The 21,119-nt window shown below is 44.6% G+C and overlaps 1 protein-coding gene across 1 annotated transcript in view; it reads left to right on the forward strand.

The window, feature by feature from the left end:
• Positions 1 to 1,573: 1,573 nt before the first annotated feature.
• The window catches only part of LOC101100437 (GTP:AMP phosphotransferase AK3, mitochondrial-like), a 36,300-nt gene continuing 16,754 nt past the window's right edge, over positions 1,574 to 21,119 (forward strand). Inside the window, 1 exon segment of the mRNA XM_045062602.1 lies at positions 1,574 to 1,676. Coding sequence (XP_044918537.1) covers positions 1,574 to 1,676 — 103 coding nt within the window.

Genomic DNA, 21,119 nt, shown 5'->3' on the forward strand with positions numbered 1-21,119 from the left:
CTTTCACAGTATTTACTAGAACAGTGGGAACTGGGAGAGGTCCCCATGGCTGTCTGTTTACTGCATATACTTCTCATGCCAAGAAAGTATTTCTGTGTGGAGTATCTTACAGCCACATTCTCGTACAATTAGGCACAGTATTTCACGTGTCTCAGGGAGAACTCAGAGACTCGACACTTTCCTCTTTTTTTTTTTAATTTTTTTTAACGTTTATTTATTTTTGAGACAGAGAGAGACAGAGCATGAACAGGGCAGGGTCAGAGAGAGGCAGACACAGAATCTGAAACAGGCCCCAGGCTCCGAGCTGTCAGCACAGAGCCCGACGCGGGGCTCAAACTCACAGGCTGCGAGATCATGACCTGAGCCGAAGTCGGCCGCTCAACCGACTGAGCCACCCAGGCGTCCCTCGACACTTCCCTCTTTGATGCATAGTGGCCCCACTCCTTATCTTCCATTTCCGTAACAATAAAGGGGCTGATATCTCTGTTATTATTTATGACATTCCGGAACTGCCATATGTCAGTGTATCAATTTTATGTCATGGTGCCAATTCTCATCATCTAGAGGCACCCCGCTTGCTCACGCGGTTTTGCATTGGTGGGTCGCTATACCTGTTTCTGGAGGACAGAATTGGGTGTACAAAAGACAGTCAGGCCTGGACCAACTACCAAGTAGAGGAATCACGTCTTGGCCGTGAGCTTCAGCCCTGCCTCTTTCCTCCCTCAACTCTCCCTTCAATATGAAGTGCTTCTTAGCTGTTTCTACCGCTGCTTTCAATTTTCTGCTCTTGACACCAAGGCCGAGGACTGGATTTTTTTGTTCGGTTTGGTGTTTTTCTTTCCATCTGCTCTGCAGACGTTGAAGCAGGGTAGTTTCCAGCCAGCCAATTGGGCACAGAAATAGTGTCCTCCAGATGAGTGGGTGATGGTTCCCTGGATGGGAGCGATACGTAGGAGGCTTGCCACCACAAGGAAAATACTATCTTGCAGAGCAAGAGTCGATCTGCAAGCGGAGAGAATGAGGAAGGAAAACCCTTGTCATTTTATTGAAAAATTTTTTTATTATGTTTATTTAGAGAGAAAGAGAGAGAGAGAGTACAAGCAATGGTGGGGGAGGGGGAGGAGCGGGGACAGAGAAAGAGGGAGACACAGAATCCGAAGCAGGCTCCAGACTCTGAGCTGTCAGCACAGAGCCCGACGCGGGGCTTGAACCCACGAACTGCAGGATCATGACCTGAGCGGAAGTCAGACGCTCAACCGACTGAGCGGCCCAGGCGCCCCAACCCATGTCATTTTAGATGGACCGAAGGAGAAGGCCTCTGGGTCCAAGGGCATGATCTTCTCAATTCCTCCCTTCCTTCCTTCCTTCCTTCCTTCCTTCCTTCCTTCCTTCCTTCCTTCCTTCTTCTCTTCCCTTTTCTTCCTTCCTTCCTTTCTTCTCCTTCTCTCTTTTTTACTGAGATATAACCAACAGTGAAATCATGCCATTTGCGACAACATGAATGGACAGAGGGTATCATGCTAAGTGAAATATGTCAGACAGAGAAAGACAAATACCATATGATTTCACATACATGTGGAATCTGAAAAACGAACACAACAAAAGAGAGCTCACAGATGCAGAGAAGAGACTGGTGGCTGCCACAGAGGAGGGGCGGGTGAAATGGGAGAAGGCAGGTAGGAGGGGAGACCCTCCTTGTACTCAGTGACTTCCTTGGGACAGGAGTTTTTCAAGTGTTTATTTGCTTTTGAGAGAGAGCGTGAGCAAGCAGGGGAGGGGCAGAGAGAGAGGGAGACGGAGGATCCAAAGCAGGCTCCAGGCTGTCATTGCTCAGCCGACTGAGCCACTCAGGGGCCCCACCATTTTAACCACTTTTAAGTGCATTAACTACATTCACATCGTGGGCAACCATCACCGCGCCAAGGAGCTTTGCTGGGCCTGAATTTGGAGATGCGAGGGGCACCTCACACAGAGCCTGCAGCCTGGAGGCCAAGGGCAGGCTGAGCTGGGAGGGCAGCTAATAAGCCTGCCAGGGCCCACCTCACTGGAGGAAATGGGTTTGTTGCTATAGCAAAGGCGAGCCGCCTTTTTAAAAAGCCTACGCGAATCATTCTGTGAACCTCTCAAGAAACGTCAAGCTGTTTCCAGTCGACTAAAATTTCCTTGGTCTGCCCTGCAACCTGAAAGGAAATAAAAGACCACAGCATTCTCTACGGCTGCTTTGATAGCATTATGCGCGGTCTGCTTTCAAGCACCGGCTGCAGTTGCAAAATCGTGTGCAGATGCAGGTCTGGGGTGCAGGCTCTGAACAGAGGGAGGGAGGGCTCTGGGCAAGGGTCACAGATATCAACCCATGTCTAAAATGGGTGGATTGCTTGACTCTTAAAATGTTTAATTTTGGGTGCCTGGGTGACTCAGTAAGTTAAGCGTCTGGCTCTTGATCTCAGTTCAGGTCATGATCTCATAGTTCATGAGTTCGAGCCCCATGTCTGGCTCTGCGCTGACAGCGTGGAGCCTGCTTGGGATCCATTCTCTCCCTCTCTCTGCCCCCACCCCCTGTGCTTTCTCTCTCAAAAATAAAAATAAACATTTAAAAAATGTTTGATTTTTTCTTTTAAAAAAAGATTATATATATATACATATATACGTGTGCGCGCGCGTGTGTGTGTGTGTGTGTGTGTGTGTGTGTAGCTCCATCCCCTAAGGGAGTCCTAGACTGGTGTAATATCCAATTTGTAAAAAGAAAAATTGCCACTAGACTTCACACTGCTCCCACCATGGCTGGGGACCTGGGGGTGAAGGAGGGGCCATGTATATAATAGGCTGGAAACTACTGGAAAAGTTCTTACTTTATAGAAGAGAGAAGGGTGCATTTTGTGTTGTTCCAAAAGCCAAAACTAAGGAAGGAAAGTCACAAAGGGGTTCATTTTGTCTTAGTATAAACAAATTTAAAAAGATTTGTTTCACTGTGGTAACATATACATGAAATGAAATTTACCATTTTCACCACTTTATTTTTTTTTTTTAATTTTTTAATGCTTGTTTATTTTTGGGAGAGACAGAGACCGAGAGCAAGCGAGGGAGGGGCAGAGAGAGAGAGAGAGAGGGAGAGGGAAACATGGAATCCAAAGCAGACTCCGGGCTCTGAGCTGTCAGCACAGAGTCTGACGTGGGGCTCAAACTCACAAACCGCGAGATCATGACCTGAGCCGAAGTTGACACTTAACCAACTGAGCCACTCAGGTGCCCCCATTTTAACCACTTAAAAAAATTTTTTTTAATGTTTATTTATTCTTGAGAAAGAGAACACAAGCAGGGGAGAGGCAGAGAGAGAGGGAGACAGAGGATCTGAAGCAGGCTCCAGACTTTCAGTGCAAAGGCCAATGTGGGGCTCGAACCCATGAGTCGTGAGATCATGACATCATCTGAAGTCAGACACTCAACCTACTGAGCCACTCAGGCACCCCACCATTTTGACCACTTTTAAGTGCATTAACTACAGTCACATTGTGGGCAACCATCGCCACCATCCATCTCCAGTACGTTTTCATGTTCCCAAACTGTAACTCAGTCCTCACGAAACACCACCTCCCAATTCCCTTCCCCATGTCCCCTGGCAACCACCACTGTACTTCCTGTCTCTAAAAATTTGACTGTTTTGCCACCTCGTACAAGTGGAATCATATACTATATGGCCTTCTGTGTCTGGCTTCCTTCACTTAGGAACATCAAAGATAATGACGCTTTGTGTCCATGGTAGAGCATGAGTCAGTTTCTTTTCTTTTTGAGGCTGAATAATATTCCATTGTACGTATGTGTGGACCACATAATGTTTCACCGTTCATCTTTCAACAGGCATGTGGGCTGTTTCCACCTGTAGGCAATTATGAATAATGCTGCTGTGAACAAGAACATTCGAGTACCTGTTGGAGTCCCTGCTTTTAATTCTTTTCTTTTGGGTATTAAAAATATATTATAATGAGCTAAACTAGATGAAGGATCTGTCTGCTGTAGAAGACTCTATGTTCCCTTTTACTGGAGCCAGTAAAGTTCCCGCAAGTGCCCAACCTTCAAAGAACCCCCAGAAGAGATTCCCATCTCTGGGTATGGATTTGACTAGTGAATCCCAAACCTGGCTCTGCATCAGAATCACACGGCCAGCATCTAAAAATATCGGAGGCCTAGAAATCCGGGGGATACCACACCAACCAACCGTTTAAACCTAACGTCGCTGATACTGAGACAAACTGACATCATGTGACATCATCTACATAGCATTCCTGCTAAAATTGCTCACACTGAATCTAACCATGAGGAAACAGACATCCAAATTGAAGGCCATTCTGCAAAACCACAAAAATGTCAAGGTAATTTAAGAAAAAGTTGGAAACTGTCCCAGGTTAGAGGAGTAAATTTGACTCGAAAGCCAAATGTATTGAAGATTTTTTATTGGATTGGGCATGAAAAAAAAAAAAACCAATAAAGGACATTATATGGGACAATGGGGAAGTGTGATTATGGATTGTAAATAACTGTATTGTTAGCAATGGTAAATTTCCTGAGGATGATCATTACATTGTGGCTAAGGAGGTGAATATCTTTGTTCTCAGGATAAAAAAACGGGGAAGTATACAAAGGTGAAGAGAAATTATTACTGCAACTAAGTCTCAAAGGGCTCAAAGAATAAACCTGTGTGTAGGTACATAAATATATAGAAAGAAAGATAAAATAAATGTAGGAAAATGTTAATAATCGTGAACCCAGGCAAAGTACACACAGCTCTTACTGAACTACTCATGACATGTTTATATGCAGGTGAGCATCTTATTTTTTTCAAGTTCATTTATTTATTTTGAGAGAGAGAGAAGGAGCAGGGGAGGTGCAGAGAGAGGGAGAAAGAGAATCCCAAGCAGGCTCCACGTTGTCAGCACAGAGCCCGCCACCCGGCTTGAGCCCCTCTCACGAGATCGTGAAGTGACCGGGACAACTAACCTGCAAACCAACATGCATGAACCACAAAGCTAGATGACTCCTTAGGGACCTCCCCAGTGGAAATTCTGTGATTTTCTTGAGAGCCGCATTTCTAAGCAGTGGGGAGAAGGATCATTTGACGTTCAATAGATTAACGATTAGAACAATAAGGAAACTGACTGCCTACCTTACTCTGAGATATGTAGCAGATGAGTCAAATATTTAAATATAAGAAAATAAAACCACCAGGAGTGCCTGGCTGGCTCAGTCAGAGAGCATGTGACTCTTGATCTTGTGGTTGTGAGTGCAAGCCCCACGTTGGATGTAGGGATTGCTTAATAAAAGCTTTTAAAAAAATGAAACCACAAAAGCATCTAAAGAAAATGTGAGACACTTTCTTAATTCAATCTTGGCATGAAGAAGGTCTTTCTAAAGAAGACACGAGACCAAAAATCACGAACTATTAATAAATCTGCCCATAAAAACAATTTCTTCATGGCCAAGAGTACTTCAAAGAAAGACAAAAGAAAAGCTACAAATGGGAACTACTATCAACAAAAGAGATGGCTCAGGCTAATTTACTCAATAAATAAATAAGTAGACAAATCAAAAAGAAATACCCCTTACCAAAAACCCAACAGAAAAGTGGACAAAAAAGGGACATAAAAAAGAGAGGTCACGGAAAAGGACACACAGACACAAATGCCTGTAGACATACTAAAAAGCTTGTCCACTGTTACCACAAATAAGACAGGCAGACATCAAAATTAAATGGAGATAGCGTTTTTCACTTTGCAGATTTCTAGGCAGTGTTCCAAAAGTCGAGTGCCAGGGTAGTTTGCAAAGGCTGTGGGCAACTGGGCAGGTTCATGCGCTATTGGTGGGGTTGCAAATGGTGGAACTCTTCAGAGGCCATTTTGGCAAATCGATCAAAATACTAAATGCACATACTTTTCCACCCAGAAATTTCACTTCTAGGAATCAATATTCAAATGTGTTCAAAGATGCATAAGTAATATATCAATAGTAGCATTTTCTTTTAACTTTATTTTGACAGAGACAGAGACAGCACAAGTCAGGGAGGGGCAGAGAGGGAGGGAGAGAGAGAATCCCAAGCAGGTTCCCCACTGCCAGCACAGAGCCCGACATGGGGCTCAAACCCACGAACGGTGAGATCATGACCCGAGCCAAAACCAAGAGTCGGTTGCTTAACTGACTGAGCCACCCAGGTGCCCCAATGGTAGCATTTTTTTTGAATTAAGAGTCTGAAACAACCTAAGAGATCATCAATAAAACATTAAGTAAATATTGGAACGTCTGTATAATGCTCATCAATCTGTTGGAACATCTATATATTAACGCACAGCACTTAGAAGTTAGATGGGTATGTGTTGATGTGGAATTTTCTGTAATGGGGAAAAAAGCAAGGTGGAGGATATTTCTATGTTAAAAAGAAAAGACATTCTGTGTGTACATTTTATGCTTGCAAATCAGCAAATTGTGGAAAATATACAATACACTGTTAATAATCATTATCTCTAACTTGGGTTCCAGGGGAGGATACTCTTCTCAATCCTTCATATAAACAAAATTTTTACAATTGGTAATATTCAGGGTGGGTGAGGGCATAAAAAATAAAGATATTCTTATAGACTATCAGTGATTGTGTAAATTGGTCCAGCCTTTTTAGAGGCCAATTTGACAATGCTTACAAAATTTTAAATTCCTTGTACCCCATTACCCAACAATTCCAAGTTTTGGGAATCCATCACAAAAAAATACTCAAAATCATAAAATTATAGGTATCCAGTGACAATTTGGGGCATAATGAAAAAGCTACTCAATATGAATAATGGAGAGGCCATGATATAAGATCTGGTGGTCCATTTCATGTGGGATTAAGGCTAAGCAACTGTAAGAATTACAATCCCCAACAGATTGTAAACTATAAATTATATTACAAATCTTGATGATGTAAAAATAATAATATGACGATCAAAAACCAGAAGACAGAGGGAAAAGATGTGGGACAGTAGGTGATAATACTAATAACCACATCTCATAGCAAAGCAAGTTAAGTCAGTCTGCCAAATTTGAAGCATATAGTTAAAAAATATATTTGCCAATCACTTAATGGTTTACAGAATCTCTTTCCCTCTCCTGCTTTTTTCTTTTCCATTTTTTAAGTTTATTAATTTTGAGAGAGAGAGAGCGCAAGTAGAGGAGAGGCAGAGAGAGAATCTGAAGCAGGCTCTGCACCGTCAGCACAGAGCCCCATGTGGGCTCAGTCTCACAAACTGTGAGATCATGACCCAAACTGAAATCAAGGATCAGATGCTTAACCAACTGAGCTACCCAGGCACCCCTCTTTTCTTAAGTAGGCTCCAGGCCCAATGTGGGGCTTGAACTCACCACCCTGAGATCAAGAGTCATGTGCCTTACTGACTGAGCCAGACAGGTGCCCCTGCTTTCCTTTTCTATAATCAACTTTCCTGACTTTACTAGGATCACTTAGGGAATATTATCTCTTATGGTAAAGAAGTATTTACCTAAAGTTCATCGATCTTTCAGGTTACTCAGGGCCATGGCACATGCTGTGGATACTATGTGCTGCCCAGCTCTAAGAGGGGCCCTTACAGGGGCTGTAATATAAATGCACCCCCCTCTAGAGTTGGGCAGTGCTCACCTATACAACTGGATGGGGCAGCCAAAGTTTACTACAGTTTTCTTACTTTTAATATTTAAGGATAAAGTTAATGATTTTCCACTACAGATATAGTGAAAGCATATATTTTCCACTATATATGGCTTATATAAAATGACCCCACTGAACACAAGTACTCTTCTTTAGAGCAGCAGTACAACGTGGCAGTTAGGCATGCCAGTTCGAGATTCATACCGTGTGGGTTAGAGCCCTGATTAGCTGTGCGACTTGGGGAAAATGACTTAGCCTCTCTGTGTCCCAGCTTCTTCATCCATGAAATGCAATAATTACAGCCCAGTTGGTAGTTGAGAAGATTTCATGAAATAATCCATGTGCATTGTTTAAGCTGTGAAACTAAGTCAATCTGATTGTAAGGAGAGAAATAAAATCAAAGACTCTGGTCTCTAGCACCGTCCTGTGGTCCTAGAAGGGGTGCCTCATGTGATTCTAGTTCAAAAGAGAATTCTGCCCTCCTCAGGGACTTGCCTATTTTCCAATTTCTCAGTTGAGGGTTAACAATACGAATATTTTGGTATGAACTTTTCAAATGTCCCCACCAAACACAACCAATAGAGCAAATCTTGTGCACATTTTCCTTTTCTAAAAAAAGAGGAAAAAGAAAAAGAAACCTCCAATTTTAAAGATTATGAGGAGAATCTAGTACAGTACCCTCATTCAGGGTGCTTTTTAAGTAAATTCTAATTTTTAAAAAAAGTTTATTTACTTATTTATTTTGTTAGAGAGAGAGAGAGAGAGAGAGAGAGAGAGAGAGAGAGAGAGAGAGAGAGAGAGAGAGAGGCGAGAGACAAACCCAAGCAGGCTCCACATTATCAGCGTGGAGCCCCATGTGGAGCTCATGAACTAACTGTGAGATCATGACCTGAGCTGAAGTCAAGAGTCAGACGCTCAACCGACGGAGCAACCCGGGCGCCCCATAAATTCTAAAGTTTAACATTTGTGAAGTGCTCCGAAGAGTTTCAGTGCTGGTGGCCTGCTGCAGTTGATTTGCAAACCTGAAAAACAGCTGGGCATTTGGGAACAGCGACTTGCTCCCTAGGGGCTGTGCAGCGAGGGCTCTGTTTTGGCTTCGTCACTATACACAGTTTATTTGTCACCAAGAAAAAAGTGATGGGTGTGCACATAGCGGATTATAGAAACAGCCTTACCCAATATCGTAAAGCACTCCCTGTATACATTATTTATTGTTGACGGCAGGGAACACAAATTTATTCTGTTTTGAGGAGAACGGAGGTTCATTAAAGGAAGGGCTATGACAGAGCATCAACAAAACCCGGTACCTTCCTGCCTAAAATTTAAACGAGCCTCACAAAATTAAACGCTTGGTGAGTTTTCCAGTCCCTAATTGGTGATGGGCCCTACCAGAAACCCACTCATGCATTTATGCAGAATTTAACAAAAATGGCAAATGGCAATTGCTGCTAGATAAACCACTCAGACTCACGACGGCTTCTGGGTGTTTACCTCCAGCGTCTTACTCTGGCCTGCCACCGGCCTGCCTGTCTGCTTCCTGGTCATGGGCCAAGGGGGCCCAGCGCATACATATTCTTGAGGCATGTCTTAATATATATATTCCAGAAAAATAAAAAACAATAACAAACTGTGGGTTGATGGGGGGTGGGAGGGAAGGGGGGTGGGTGATGGGCACTGAGGAGGGCACCTGTTGGGATGAGCACTGGGTGTTGTATGGAAACCAATTTGACAATTTCATTTAAAAAAACAACAACAAAAACAATAACAAAAACACCAACCCTAATTCTGCATGGCTGAGTTTTCTTCCTTCTGTGATTTCCTGATGGACTCACTTTTTTTTTAATGTTTATTTTTGAGAAAGAGAGAAAGCACGTGCGAGCAGGGGAGGGGCAGAGAGAGGAGGACAGAGGATCTGAAGTGGGCTCTGCGTGGACAGCACGGAGACTGATGCAGGGCTCGAACTCACGAACTGAGAGATCATGACCTGAGCCAAAGTTGGATGCTCAACCGATGGAGCCACCCAGGCACCTCTGAGAGACTCACTTCCTATGTCTACACTTGCACTCTTCCTCATCCATCTGCTCGATTCCTGGTTACCGCTGGGAACTGCACCTCCTATCACAACGCCCCCTCACCCTCTTTTGGAAGACTTAATATTTAAAACGGATTTTTTTGTTTTTTTTTTTTTTGAAAACAGCTATAATAGTGACTCGGTTTAAAATTCAAGTCTAGGGGCGCCTGGGTGGCGCAGTCGGTTAAGCGTCCGACTTCAGCCAGGTCACGATCTCGCGGTCGGTGAGTTCGAGCCCCGCGTCGGGCTCTGGGCTGATGGCTCAGAGCCTGGAGCCTGTTTCCGATTCTGTGTCTCCCTCTCTCTCTGCCCCTCCCCCGTTCATGCTCTGTCTCTCTCTGTCCCAAAAATAAATAAACGTTGAAAAAAAAATTAAAAAAAATAAAATAAAATAAAATAAATTCAAGTCTAGGGGTGCCTGGGTGGCTCAGATGGTTGAGCGTCTGACTGTTTTGACTTCAGCTCAGGTCATAATCTAATGGTTCATGGGTTCGAGCGTCATGTTGGGTTCTGTGTTGGCAAAGTGGAGCCTGCTTGGGATTCTCTCTCTCTCTCTCTCTCTCTGCACCTCCCATGCTTGCTCACTCTCTCTCTCTCAAAATAAATAAATAATCATTAAAAAAATTCTTTCTAAATACATACATACATACATACATACATACATACATACATACATACAATTCCAAAGTCTATACAGACAAAAGGATAGTGTAAACCTTCCCTTCTCCCACCCTGGCTCCCAAAACTCAGCTCCCCTCCTCAGAGATGACCAGCATTAGCACTTCCTGGCACAAAGTTTTCCCAGAGGTATTTAGAGGCTCTCCCTGACATTTTCAACGAACAGAGGTACACTCTACACAAAATTCTCCTTGTTTTTCACTTGTCCGTGTGTACGCACTTGAAGGAATGCTCTATCTGGGAAGGTTGCCTCTCTTTTTGACAGCCTCAGGAGGTGCCCATGCAGGCAAGGAGGGAAAAGAGCCCACCAGTCAACTCTTTCAGGTGTGGGGAGACAGATCTCACAGCCGGATCACCCTTAGATCCTCTTCCAAATTGAAGGCAACAAGGTAATCTCTTAATATTTATTTATTTTTGAGAGAGAGAGAGACAGAGCATGAGCAGGGGAGGGGCAGAAAGAGAGGGAGACATAGAATCCGAAGCAGGCTCCAGGCTCTGAGCTGTCCGCGCAGAGCCCAACATGGGGCTTGAACCCACAAACCATGATATCATGACCTGAGCTGAAGTTGGATGCTTAACTGACTGAGCCACCCAAGGGCCCCAACGAGGTAATCTCTTAATGCCAAGCCTAGCAGTGGATACCTGGTAGGTCTCAAGAGATATCTGCTGATCGATCAATAATCAAAAAAAATGTCGAACCTACAGAATTAAGAATAAACATACTGCAGACCTGGTTTAGAGCCCACGAAAAAGTCGTTTGTGGTGAAACAAGTTTATTGGTATCTTTTTCTTGAGCCAAAAGTACCCACACACACTAGCCTTGGGGCAAAGGCCCAGAGCCTTGAAGGGCTCTGGGGGGCTTTAAGGTGGAGCTGTAGGGAGCAGGTGCAACCTGACAGTGGAGTGCAAACCAGAGCCCTGGGCAGGGGGCCAGAGCCAGTCTCTCGAGAAGCACCAAGCACCAGGACTGAAAAGTAAGAGCGAGGCCAGTGATCGGCAGAAGGGAAGCTGCCAGTGCGCCCGGGTGGCTCAGTCGGTTGAGCGTCCGACTTCAGCTCCAGTCATGATCTCATGGTTCATGAGTTCAAGACCCACATCAGGCTCTGTGCTGAACAGCTCAGAGCCTGGAGCCTGCTTTGGATTCTGTGTCTCCCTCTCTCTCTTCCCGTGTCCCTCTTGTGCTCTCTCTCTCTCAAAAATAAACGAACATTAAAAAAAAATTAAGGGGTGCCTGGGTGGTTCAGTCAGTTAAGTGTTCAGCTTGGGCTCAGGTCATGAGCTCGCGGTCCGTGGGTTCAAGCCCTGTGTCAGGCTCTGTGCTGACAGCTCAGAGCCTGGAGCCTGCTTGGAATTCTGTGTTTCCCCTCTCTCTGCACCTCCTCCACTTACACTGTTTCTCTCTCTCTCTCTCAAAAATAGATAAGCATTGAAAAAAATTAAAATACAGTCAGAGAAAGACAAATATCATATGACTTCACTCATATGAGGACTTTAAGATACAGATGAACATAAGAGAAGGGAAGCAAAAATAATATAAGAGCAGGGAGGGGGACAAAACATAAGAGACTCTTAAATATGGAGAACAAACAGAGGGTTGCTGGAGGGGTTGTGGGAGGGGGGGATGTGCTAAATGGGTCAGGGGCATTAAGGAATCTACTCCTGAAATCATTGTTGCACTGTATGCTAACCAACTTGGATGTAAATTAAAAACATAAAATAAAAATTTTATTAATTTTGAAATAAAAAAAATAATTAAAAAAAAAAAAAAAAAAAGAAGCAAAGCTGCCAAAGGACCCAGAACCAGGGGAGGAGCAGTGAATGGGATGAGAGGGAGGGCTGAGGAGACAGGATGTGCATGCACCAAGGAAGGGTGTTGAGCAGGTTGTTCCCATTGGCTGTCCAGGTGGGGAAGAGTTTGGCCAGCTTACCTGTGTGCTGGGCTAAGTGACAGGTACTGTGTTCTTTTCACACCTTTCACGTGCCCATCCTGACAAGCCACACCTTTTAAAGGCATAGTTGCACACTCTGTGTGTGGCTCAGCGCTCTCCCAGCACTCTCCCCCTGAAACTGGCCCATGTAACAGTCATCCCAGAAGATCAGCCTCATTGTCTTAGAGTTAGGCTGTATGTGATATAGGACCAAGAAGCCAATGAGGTCATTTCCCTTCTTTTGAAGAGGAATAAAATAACTAGAACAGAACAACAGCAAAATACTTCGATATGAGGACCTTAGAAGCTATAGGTCATGTCTGTCTGTAGCCATGAACTAACTAGTGGAATAGTGACTGACGTTTTCCTCAATGACTTCCAAAGAAGTCCTTTGGGCTCCTTTCATTGTCGGGCTATGAGAACCAGAATAAAACACCAAGCAGCTCATTATTAAGCCCGGGATTTCTGGCACCAGGCCTGGAGATAGCAGAGGGTCTCTAATTCCCCAGAAAAGCATTTCCTACCCACATTTCCCCTGCAGAGGAGTTCTGCCTACAGCTCTGTTCTAGCATGTCTTGGGACTTGGCACAAATCTGAGGGCTACCGCAATTGCCCTGACTCTGACTCTGAATCCAGACAAGGAGAGGACTCAAATAACCAGAAGTAGCTTGTTAAGCAGGTGCTTTCATGAGAAAGCAGTGGAAGTCAGAATCAACTACCAGGGACATAGTCACAAGACAGCGTCAGGGAATGTGTTGGGCCTGCAGCTTACATTTTTCTAAACCTATGGAACTGCACAGTGACAATGTCAGCAACGAGGTGCTCAAAGATCCTAAAGCTCTTCTAAATTGCCCAAGAAAGGATATGCTCATTTAAACAGCTTCAGTGTTCATGCATTTCACTGAAGTTTGGTTCTTTGAAAGTTGATAACCTGAGTGTGGGCACAATAAACAGCTTGGTAAGATGCCGTGATTCACCAGAACACAGCCGATGTCTATCCTGCCAAGGAAAGAAGTCTTCCAAATCAAGAAGTGCCTTAATAAATCATCTGCTGGAGACAGAGACCTTCTCTTCCACTGTAGGATATTAAGCTTATGCTCAACCACACTTGGAAAATAAATATCTTTATGTTAATAGTTTACAAATTCAGCAGTGTCCCTATCTGAAAAAAAAAAAAAATCTGTGGTGACGTGAGGCCAAGCAAGAATAAACCAATCTCTTGTGAAATCTTGTTCCAGAGCGGACAAAGGTTAAAGCTTATTATAGGACAGCTGGGGTTTCACAGACTCAAAAGTCCTTATATTTAGAAATCTTACTCAATTTGCCCTGTGCCTTGTGTGCCCTGTCAGTCAGTCACTGGTGGCTCCAACAGTGAGAACTGTGTGGCTTTGTGTACTTCCCACATGTCCACAAACCATGGCCCCATGGCTCGGTCTGCTGCTCACTACCCCTTAGCCCCTAATTCTGCACCAAAGTGACTCACTCCCGTGGTGGCCACCAACCCATGGGCACACCCCTCCCTGTTTTCCCTCAGGTGCCTGTTCTCGGGCACCACTGAATCAGCCATAGCTATGTATTTATATGTAATTCTCCTAGAATTTTTTCACGTTATGCTATCTTTCTATTTTGAAGATGAGTCTATATTTTAGATATTTTCCAAAAATACATTTTCCCCTGCATTCATTCATATCAACCCATTACCTACAACTTTCAATCTCCTGCAGCAGAAAAATTAAGAATTGGCAGACTAAGTTGACCATAAAGAGGAGTGAGTGTAGGAATGTGACAGAGGGCAAAGACTGAATGCCTCACTGTTTTTATTGTCATCACCATCGTCACCATCAACATTACCATCATCATCATCACCATCATTGTCACTATCATCACCATCCACCACCACCATCACCATCACCACCATCACCACCATCACCACCATCATCACTATCATCACCATCACCACCATCATCATATCATTACCATCATCACCATCACCAACATCACCATCATCACTATCATCACCATCATCATACCATCACCATCATCACCATCACCACCATCATCACCATCATCACTATCATCACCACCATCATCATATCATTACCATCATCACCATCACCAACATCACCACCATCACCACCATCACCATCATCATCACTATCATCACCATCACCACCATCATCATATCATTACCATCATCACCATCACCAACATCACCACCGTCACAACATCACCACCATCACCAACATCACCACCATCATCATATCATCACCATCACCACCATCATCACCATCATCATATCATCACCATCGTCACTATCATCATCGCCATCACCATCGTCACCATCACCATGATCACCATCCTTATCACCATCGTCATCATCCTAAAGAAGAGAAGCTCATATTTGTGGTGCCAGGCTCTATGCCAGGCTCTTCACGGGCATCACCTCACCAAACCCTCCTTATAAGAAGTTCCTGGAACAAGCAGCTATTGTAATGTCCATTGTACAGATGAGGCGTTAAGAGAATGGCTTCTCTAAGAACACACATCTAGAAGCATCAGAGTCATAACAGTCTGACTCTGGAACCTGGGGCATTTACCAATAGGCGATACTGCCAACGCTTGTGGCTGATCAAACTCTTGCAAAGACCACCTGAGGCCTTTTAAAGGGCAATTCCATATTGAGCTGGAAAATGCAAATAAGGCTTTCCTAACCTGCCGTACATGCAGCAGGTGATTGAATAGTTAGTTGTATGTAAATCAAATTTTTGGAAATGAAATCCTATTCTAAATCCACCAGGGAAGCTTGCTTCATTGCCTCAGCAAGAAAAGAAAAATAGGATTGTCCCACAATTTGTTCCAGTAGATCTCTTTGGTAAAGTTAGATTTTTTTATATCTATGACTACCTTAGAGTTGGGTTCGAGGGCTGGGCCTTGACCCTCCCCTTAGCCCAAAGTCACTCCTTGCTGACAAAGTGGGTTCCTTGTGATCCAGACAGAAGAGCGAGAAAGTCCACATCCCCAACTGCCACGCCAGGAATTGCTGGCTAAAGGGTAGGGGGGCAGGAATCAGTGCTCCTTTGGGGAGGGGGAGGAGGAGGGGGAGGAGGTAGCATGAAATATGCACGAAGCCGACTTGCACGGATGGCTAAGTGAATTCCTCAGTTAGCCCACTACTTTCTGCTCAGCTCCAGCAGCAAAATGAAGCTAATGGTGCTTTGAGTCAGAGACCCTTCAGGAAGTGATTTGAAATCCTCTGAGGAAAACAACAGAGTCAATAAATATTGTCGCATTATGTGTCCAGGCAGCTCCTTCTGCAGATGACATCAGCGGTACGTAGGCAGCTAGAATCTCCCCGAAATTCTGTGAACGTTCCGTTGGATCCAGAAGGAAGGGCCTTCAGCCCCAGTACCATAGTCAGCAGACAGCCTGTGTGTGTTGGCACCGTCACGGATCGTCTCAGCTACAGAAAGTCACTTTGTCCAAGGTCATGTCCTTCCCAAAAGACCCCCACTGATGGGTCATTCATAAAGGCCCAGCCATATAGGCCCCATCCGGGGCAATTCTGACAGGCTCTTGGCAAGAGACAGCTCTCCACGAGGTTGTCTGAGGCTGGGGATGTGCATGTCCACTCAACTTCTCTCTGTTCCTCCCTCTCTCCTCCACAGGTGTCGGTCCCCAGGCATATGCCTTGATACACAGCCCTTTCCTGACATTCCATCTCAGTCTACCTGCCAGAGCCCTCAGCCTGCAGCAAGCATCTACACAAACATTTGCAAAACGAAAGTAACTGTAGAATCAAGGGGAAGGGCCTTACATGTACTGTGTATATAATCTAGGAAGCCAGACTCAAGTTGGCTGAGAATTTGCCCCTGTGTTTCCGGTTTTCATGGTGCTGATAATTAGCAAGAATAACTGCTCACAACTATTTCAAGTAAGGTACAAGTCTATGCTGTTTATTTCTCCTCCATAGAAAATTCACCTGCGACAAAATTATTTGGATACACCTCCCCTTTATTTGGCAGGTGTTAACAGATTGCAAAAAAATGGCTCCAATTCTCCTTCCACCTGTGTCTATGCCTTTAGCAGTGTAACCCTTCGTAATCCTTCCCATCTAGACGTAGGCTAGCCCTTGAATCAAGGATGGCTTTGTGCCTTGCCTTGGCTAACAAAATGTGGGGGAAGCGAGGATGTGCCAGTTTCAAGGTAAGCCTCAAACACTTTGCTCCCTCTTTCGGATCCTTACCCAGCCAACTATGTGCTAAAGCCTGGGTGAGCCCCCCAGGAAGGTGAGGAGCCCGTGTAAGGCGGAGACAAGCTGAAAAAGCAGAGGCCACCCTACAGTTCCCAGCCAACGCATGACCAAGCCCATTTAAGGCCAGAACTGCCCAGAAAAGTTCAGCCACAAAATTGTCAGCTACAGAAATAGCTTTTGTTTTAACCCACAAGTTTTAAGGTAGTCGGTCATGCAGCAAACACTGATCAAACACGGTCAGGACTGACTCTGAAGAATGCATTTTTGGGCAGACTGGTCTATTTCCCAAAACCTAATAAGATATGATATTAAGTAGGTGGGAAGAAATACAGAAAGTGCTCTATGCAGGTAGAGTTAAAATTTCAATTTTAATTTTTTTTTTTTCAACGTTTATTTATTTTTGGGACAGAGAGACAGAGCATGAATGGGGGAGGGGCAGAGAGAGAGGGAGACACAGAATTGGAAACTGGCTCCAGGCTCTGAGCCATCAGCCCAGAGCCCAACGCGGGGCTCGAACTCACGGACCGCGAGATCGTGACCTAGGTGAAGTCGGACGCTTAACCGACTGCGCCACCCAGGCGCCCCAAAATTTCAATTTTAAAACACAGCTTCAAGACAAGAATGCTTAGTCTAAGAAATGAACTTCCAGAGAAATATACAGAAAGAGATTTGTGGTCAAGTTGGAAGTTTGAGGACCATGACCTTGGAAGTCCCCACACGGCCTGCTGTCCCCTTCTCTGTCCCACGGACACAGAAGTGGAGAACTATAGCAGACTGCCTTAGAGAACCTTTAGGAACCCAGCACTCTCCCCTCGTCTACCATGGAGACCAGCAAATGAAAAAAAGATGATCTCCAGTTCTCTAGTAACAGAATAAACAGTCTTCAGCTTTTTAAAATAAAATTATTTCAGGGGTGCCTGGGTGGCTCAGTCGGTTAAGCGTCTGACTTCAGCTCAGGTCATGATCTCACAGTCCATGAGTTCGAGCCCCGTGTCAGGCTCTGTGCTGACAGCTCAGAGCCTGGAGCCAGTTTCAGATTCTGTGTCTCCCTCTCTCTCTGCCCCTCCCCTGCTCATGCTCTGTCTCTCTGTGTCTCAAAAGTAAATAAAAACATTTAAAACATTTTAAAATTATTTCAGGGCGCGACACTATTACTTGTTCCCGGATCTGGTTCAAAAAGGTGTATGGCCCTGCAGCCATTTCCTAGGAAAAAAGTCTCCCTGGTCCCTGGCCCAGGTTCTGACATACACCTGGTTCCTTTTCTGCTGCTGTGCGCATCCAGATAAATGTGCACAGAGCCACTGTTTCCACCCGCTGCTTTGACTCGGAGCGAGGTGTGTATTCCCCCGATAACCTGGTGCCTGTGGTGGTTTGCTGAGTCATAGTTAGACTTCACAAACAGACGCCTTCACCTCAGTCTCCAACGCAAAATTTCCTACAAATTCCACATCGGTTCACACAGGATTTTTAACCTCTTGAACACCCTTTGTCTTCCCGAAACTTTTCATCTCTCCACCCTAGAGGCTTAGGGTGCACCCGCATGAACTGGGCTACTTCCTGCTACCCAGCAGCTAGAAGAAACTGCAAGAGGCAGAGAGGTTACATGCCTCTGAGGTGGTATTCTCCAACCGACTCACCGTGGGGCCTCTCAGAACTTTCCAAGTGGACAGCTGGCCCCGGGCAGGAGACAGAATTAGTGTGCATGCGTTAGCGAGGTATTCAGAAGGTCCTGGTAGCAGGGTTCTAAATTAGAGCCGTGACCTCTCAGTAACCTCCTTTATATTTACATGTGTCCATCTGCAAGGTCACAATGTCATTGGACAAGACACGGTTTTTACTCAGAGAAAGACAAGACGTGAATGACAGTGGCATCCGCTGGCATCTGCCAGCGTCTAGATTGCTAGGAATTTCTAAAACATGCCATTTTTCCTAATTAACTCCCTATAGACATTTTTCATCCAACCCAGCTCAAGCAAGTACACTGCTTTACAAGTGTAGGGCTGTCAAGGGGGAGGGCGGGGTCTGGTCTACTCCTGTGACACATTCACTTTCCCCTTCCTTATGTAGAGATAACATCTGATCAAGATGAACACCAAGTGTGGTCTTTAAGGAGAAAGTCTCAAAAGGATAGCCCAAGGCATACGTGTCTGTGTATAAGGAGGAAGGTGAACCCCATGGGCTCTACCTGTGGGCTAAGGCAACGGCAGGGATGGCAGACATGTGTCCTCTGGACTCATTTATGAGTCCTTCTTGGGACCCCTCTAGCTAACGAATGTGCAAGCACCCAGTGACCGCAGAAGAACCATGTCTGTTGGGGCGCCTGAGTGGCTCAGTTGGTTGAGCATCTGACTTCGCTCAGGCCATGATCTCACAGTTTGTGGGCTCTAGCCCTGCTAGAGCTCTGAGCTCTGAGCTGACAGCACAGAGCCTGCTTGGATCCTGTGTCTCCCTCTCTCTCTGCCCCTCCCCCACTGGCGCTCTTCCTCTCTCTCTCAAACCATAGAAACATTAAAAAAAAAAAAAGAACCATGTTTGTTAATCAGTATACTGTTGACAATGTCAGGACACACATCATCATTATGCTATGCATTTCTCGGCTTCGTTGGTTGCATATTTTAAAACAAAATATGGAGTTTCTACAATTATAACTTTTAAACAGGCGTTCAATATGTTGAAGCTAATAAATATGGACAAGTGCTTAGAAGAACTACATGAATTTTTCAGTGTGTTTAGAGTATGGATATTTTCTTGTGCAGTCTGAACATGTATGTACTTAAAGGTTTTTAAGAAGTATTTAGGGGCGCCTGGGTGGCTCAGTTGTTGAGCGTCCGACTTCGGCTCAGGTCATGATCTCACAGCTTATGAGTTCGAGCCCCGTGTCAGGCTCTGTGCTGACAGCTCAGAGCCTGGAGTCTGCTTCTGCTTCTGTGTCTCCCTCTCTCTCTCTGCCCCTAACCAACTCACATTCTGTCTCTGTCTCTCTCAAAAATAAATAAACATTAAAAAAATAAATAAATAAATAAAGAAGATTTAAAAAAAGATGAGCTATATGTAAGAAATGTTAATGCAAGGTCAGGGAAAAGGTCAAAGAGAATATGAAATGAATCAAACGATACGAAGAAAAAAATAAGAATTCAGTAAGAAGAAGAATGTTGGGGTGCCTGGGTGATTTGGTCAGTTGAGCTTCTGACTCCTGATATCGACTCAGGTCATGATCTCACAGTTCATGGGATGAAGCCTCACTTTGGGCTCTGCACTGACAGCACAGAGCCTGCTTGGGATTCTCTCTCTCCCTCTCTCTCTGCCCCTCTTCCATTTGCACTCTCTCTCCCTGTCAAAGTAAATAAACATTTTTTGAAAAAGAAGAAGAATGTTAAACTATCTGAAGCGTAAGTATAGACTAATAAAAATAACCTCTGGATGCGAATGAATAAGTGAGCGATAATGAAAAGAGGTACCCAAGAACTACCTGGTATAAACAGCACCGGAAAGGGAGGCTATGGGGACAAAAGTTAAATACAATCATATTTTGTTAGCAAATAGGAACATTTTCTCAGGCAGCATATGAAATTCTGGGAAAAGTTAAGTTCTTGGAGTTTCTCAGTACACGTGTTAGATGCATATGTTTTAGCCAAGCTGCTGGAGTCTCCACCTTCTTCAACCAGCTCGGAGTCACTGGTGGGTCAGGAATCTCAATACACAGGGGCTTCCTATTTCATTGGCCGTGGCTATTTTTAAGCACTTTCGGATCAAGTTATAATCATAACAGTAACAAAAACAGTAGTAACAACTTAAATACATTATTCATAGGTAAGCTTTATTGAGAGCTTCTTATCCACTAGGCTCTGTTTCAACCCTTGGCACGTAATGTAACAATGATCCTTACTACAATTATTATTACCCTCATTGTACAGACGAGGGGTCTGCAACATGTTGCTAGTCTTTTCTTTCTTTCTTTTTTAATTTTTTTAAAGTTTATTTATCTTTGAGAGAGAGAGCCAGAGTGCAACCAGGGGAGGGGTAGAGAGAGAAGGAGACACAGAATCTGAAGCAGGCTTCAGGCTCCGAGCTGTCAGCACAGAGCCCGACGCAGAGCTCAAACCCATGGACTGCGAGATCATGACCTGAGCCAAAGTCAGATGCTCAACCAACTGAGCCACCCAGGTGCCTCCAGAGTGACTAATCTTAAGCTCACATTATTCTTTACTACTTTTCCAATGTTGGAGCTTTATGGGCTGACATAAAGTGGAAAACCCTACTAAAGGCCCGACACGCTCAGTACAGAAACTTTCTGGCTTGCTCAAGAACCACACTGGACCCTGATCCACTGTGGTCTTGTTTCCTTGTCCAGTTTTTCCAAAGGCAGCCTGTGAGCTGCCAGCCTCACACTGACCTGGCCCCCAGGACAGAGAGCTATAGGGTCACGTGTGTTTATGGCCAATGGTGGGCATCACCTTTAACCCAAGCTAGCTAAGGAACTGAATTATCTCCTTTACTGAACAATCTCATTGACTAGGCAGGAGA

Source organism: Felis catus, chromosome A1 (genome assembly GCF_018350175.1).
Source record: "Felis catus isolate Fca126 chromosome A1, F.catus_Fca126_mat1.0, whole genome shotgun sequence".
In the NCBI taxonomy this organism is placed as follows: Eukaryota; Metazoa; Chordata; class Mammalia; order Carnivora; family Felidae; genus Felis; species Felis catus.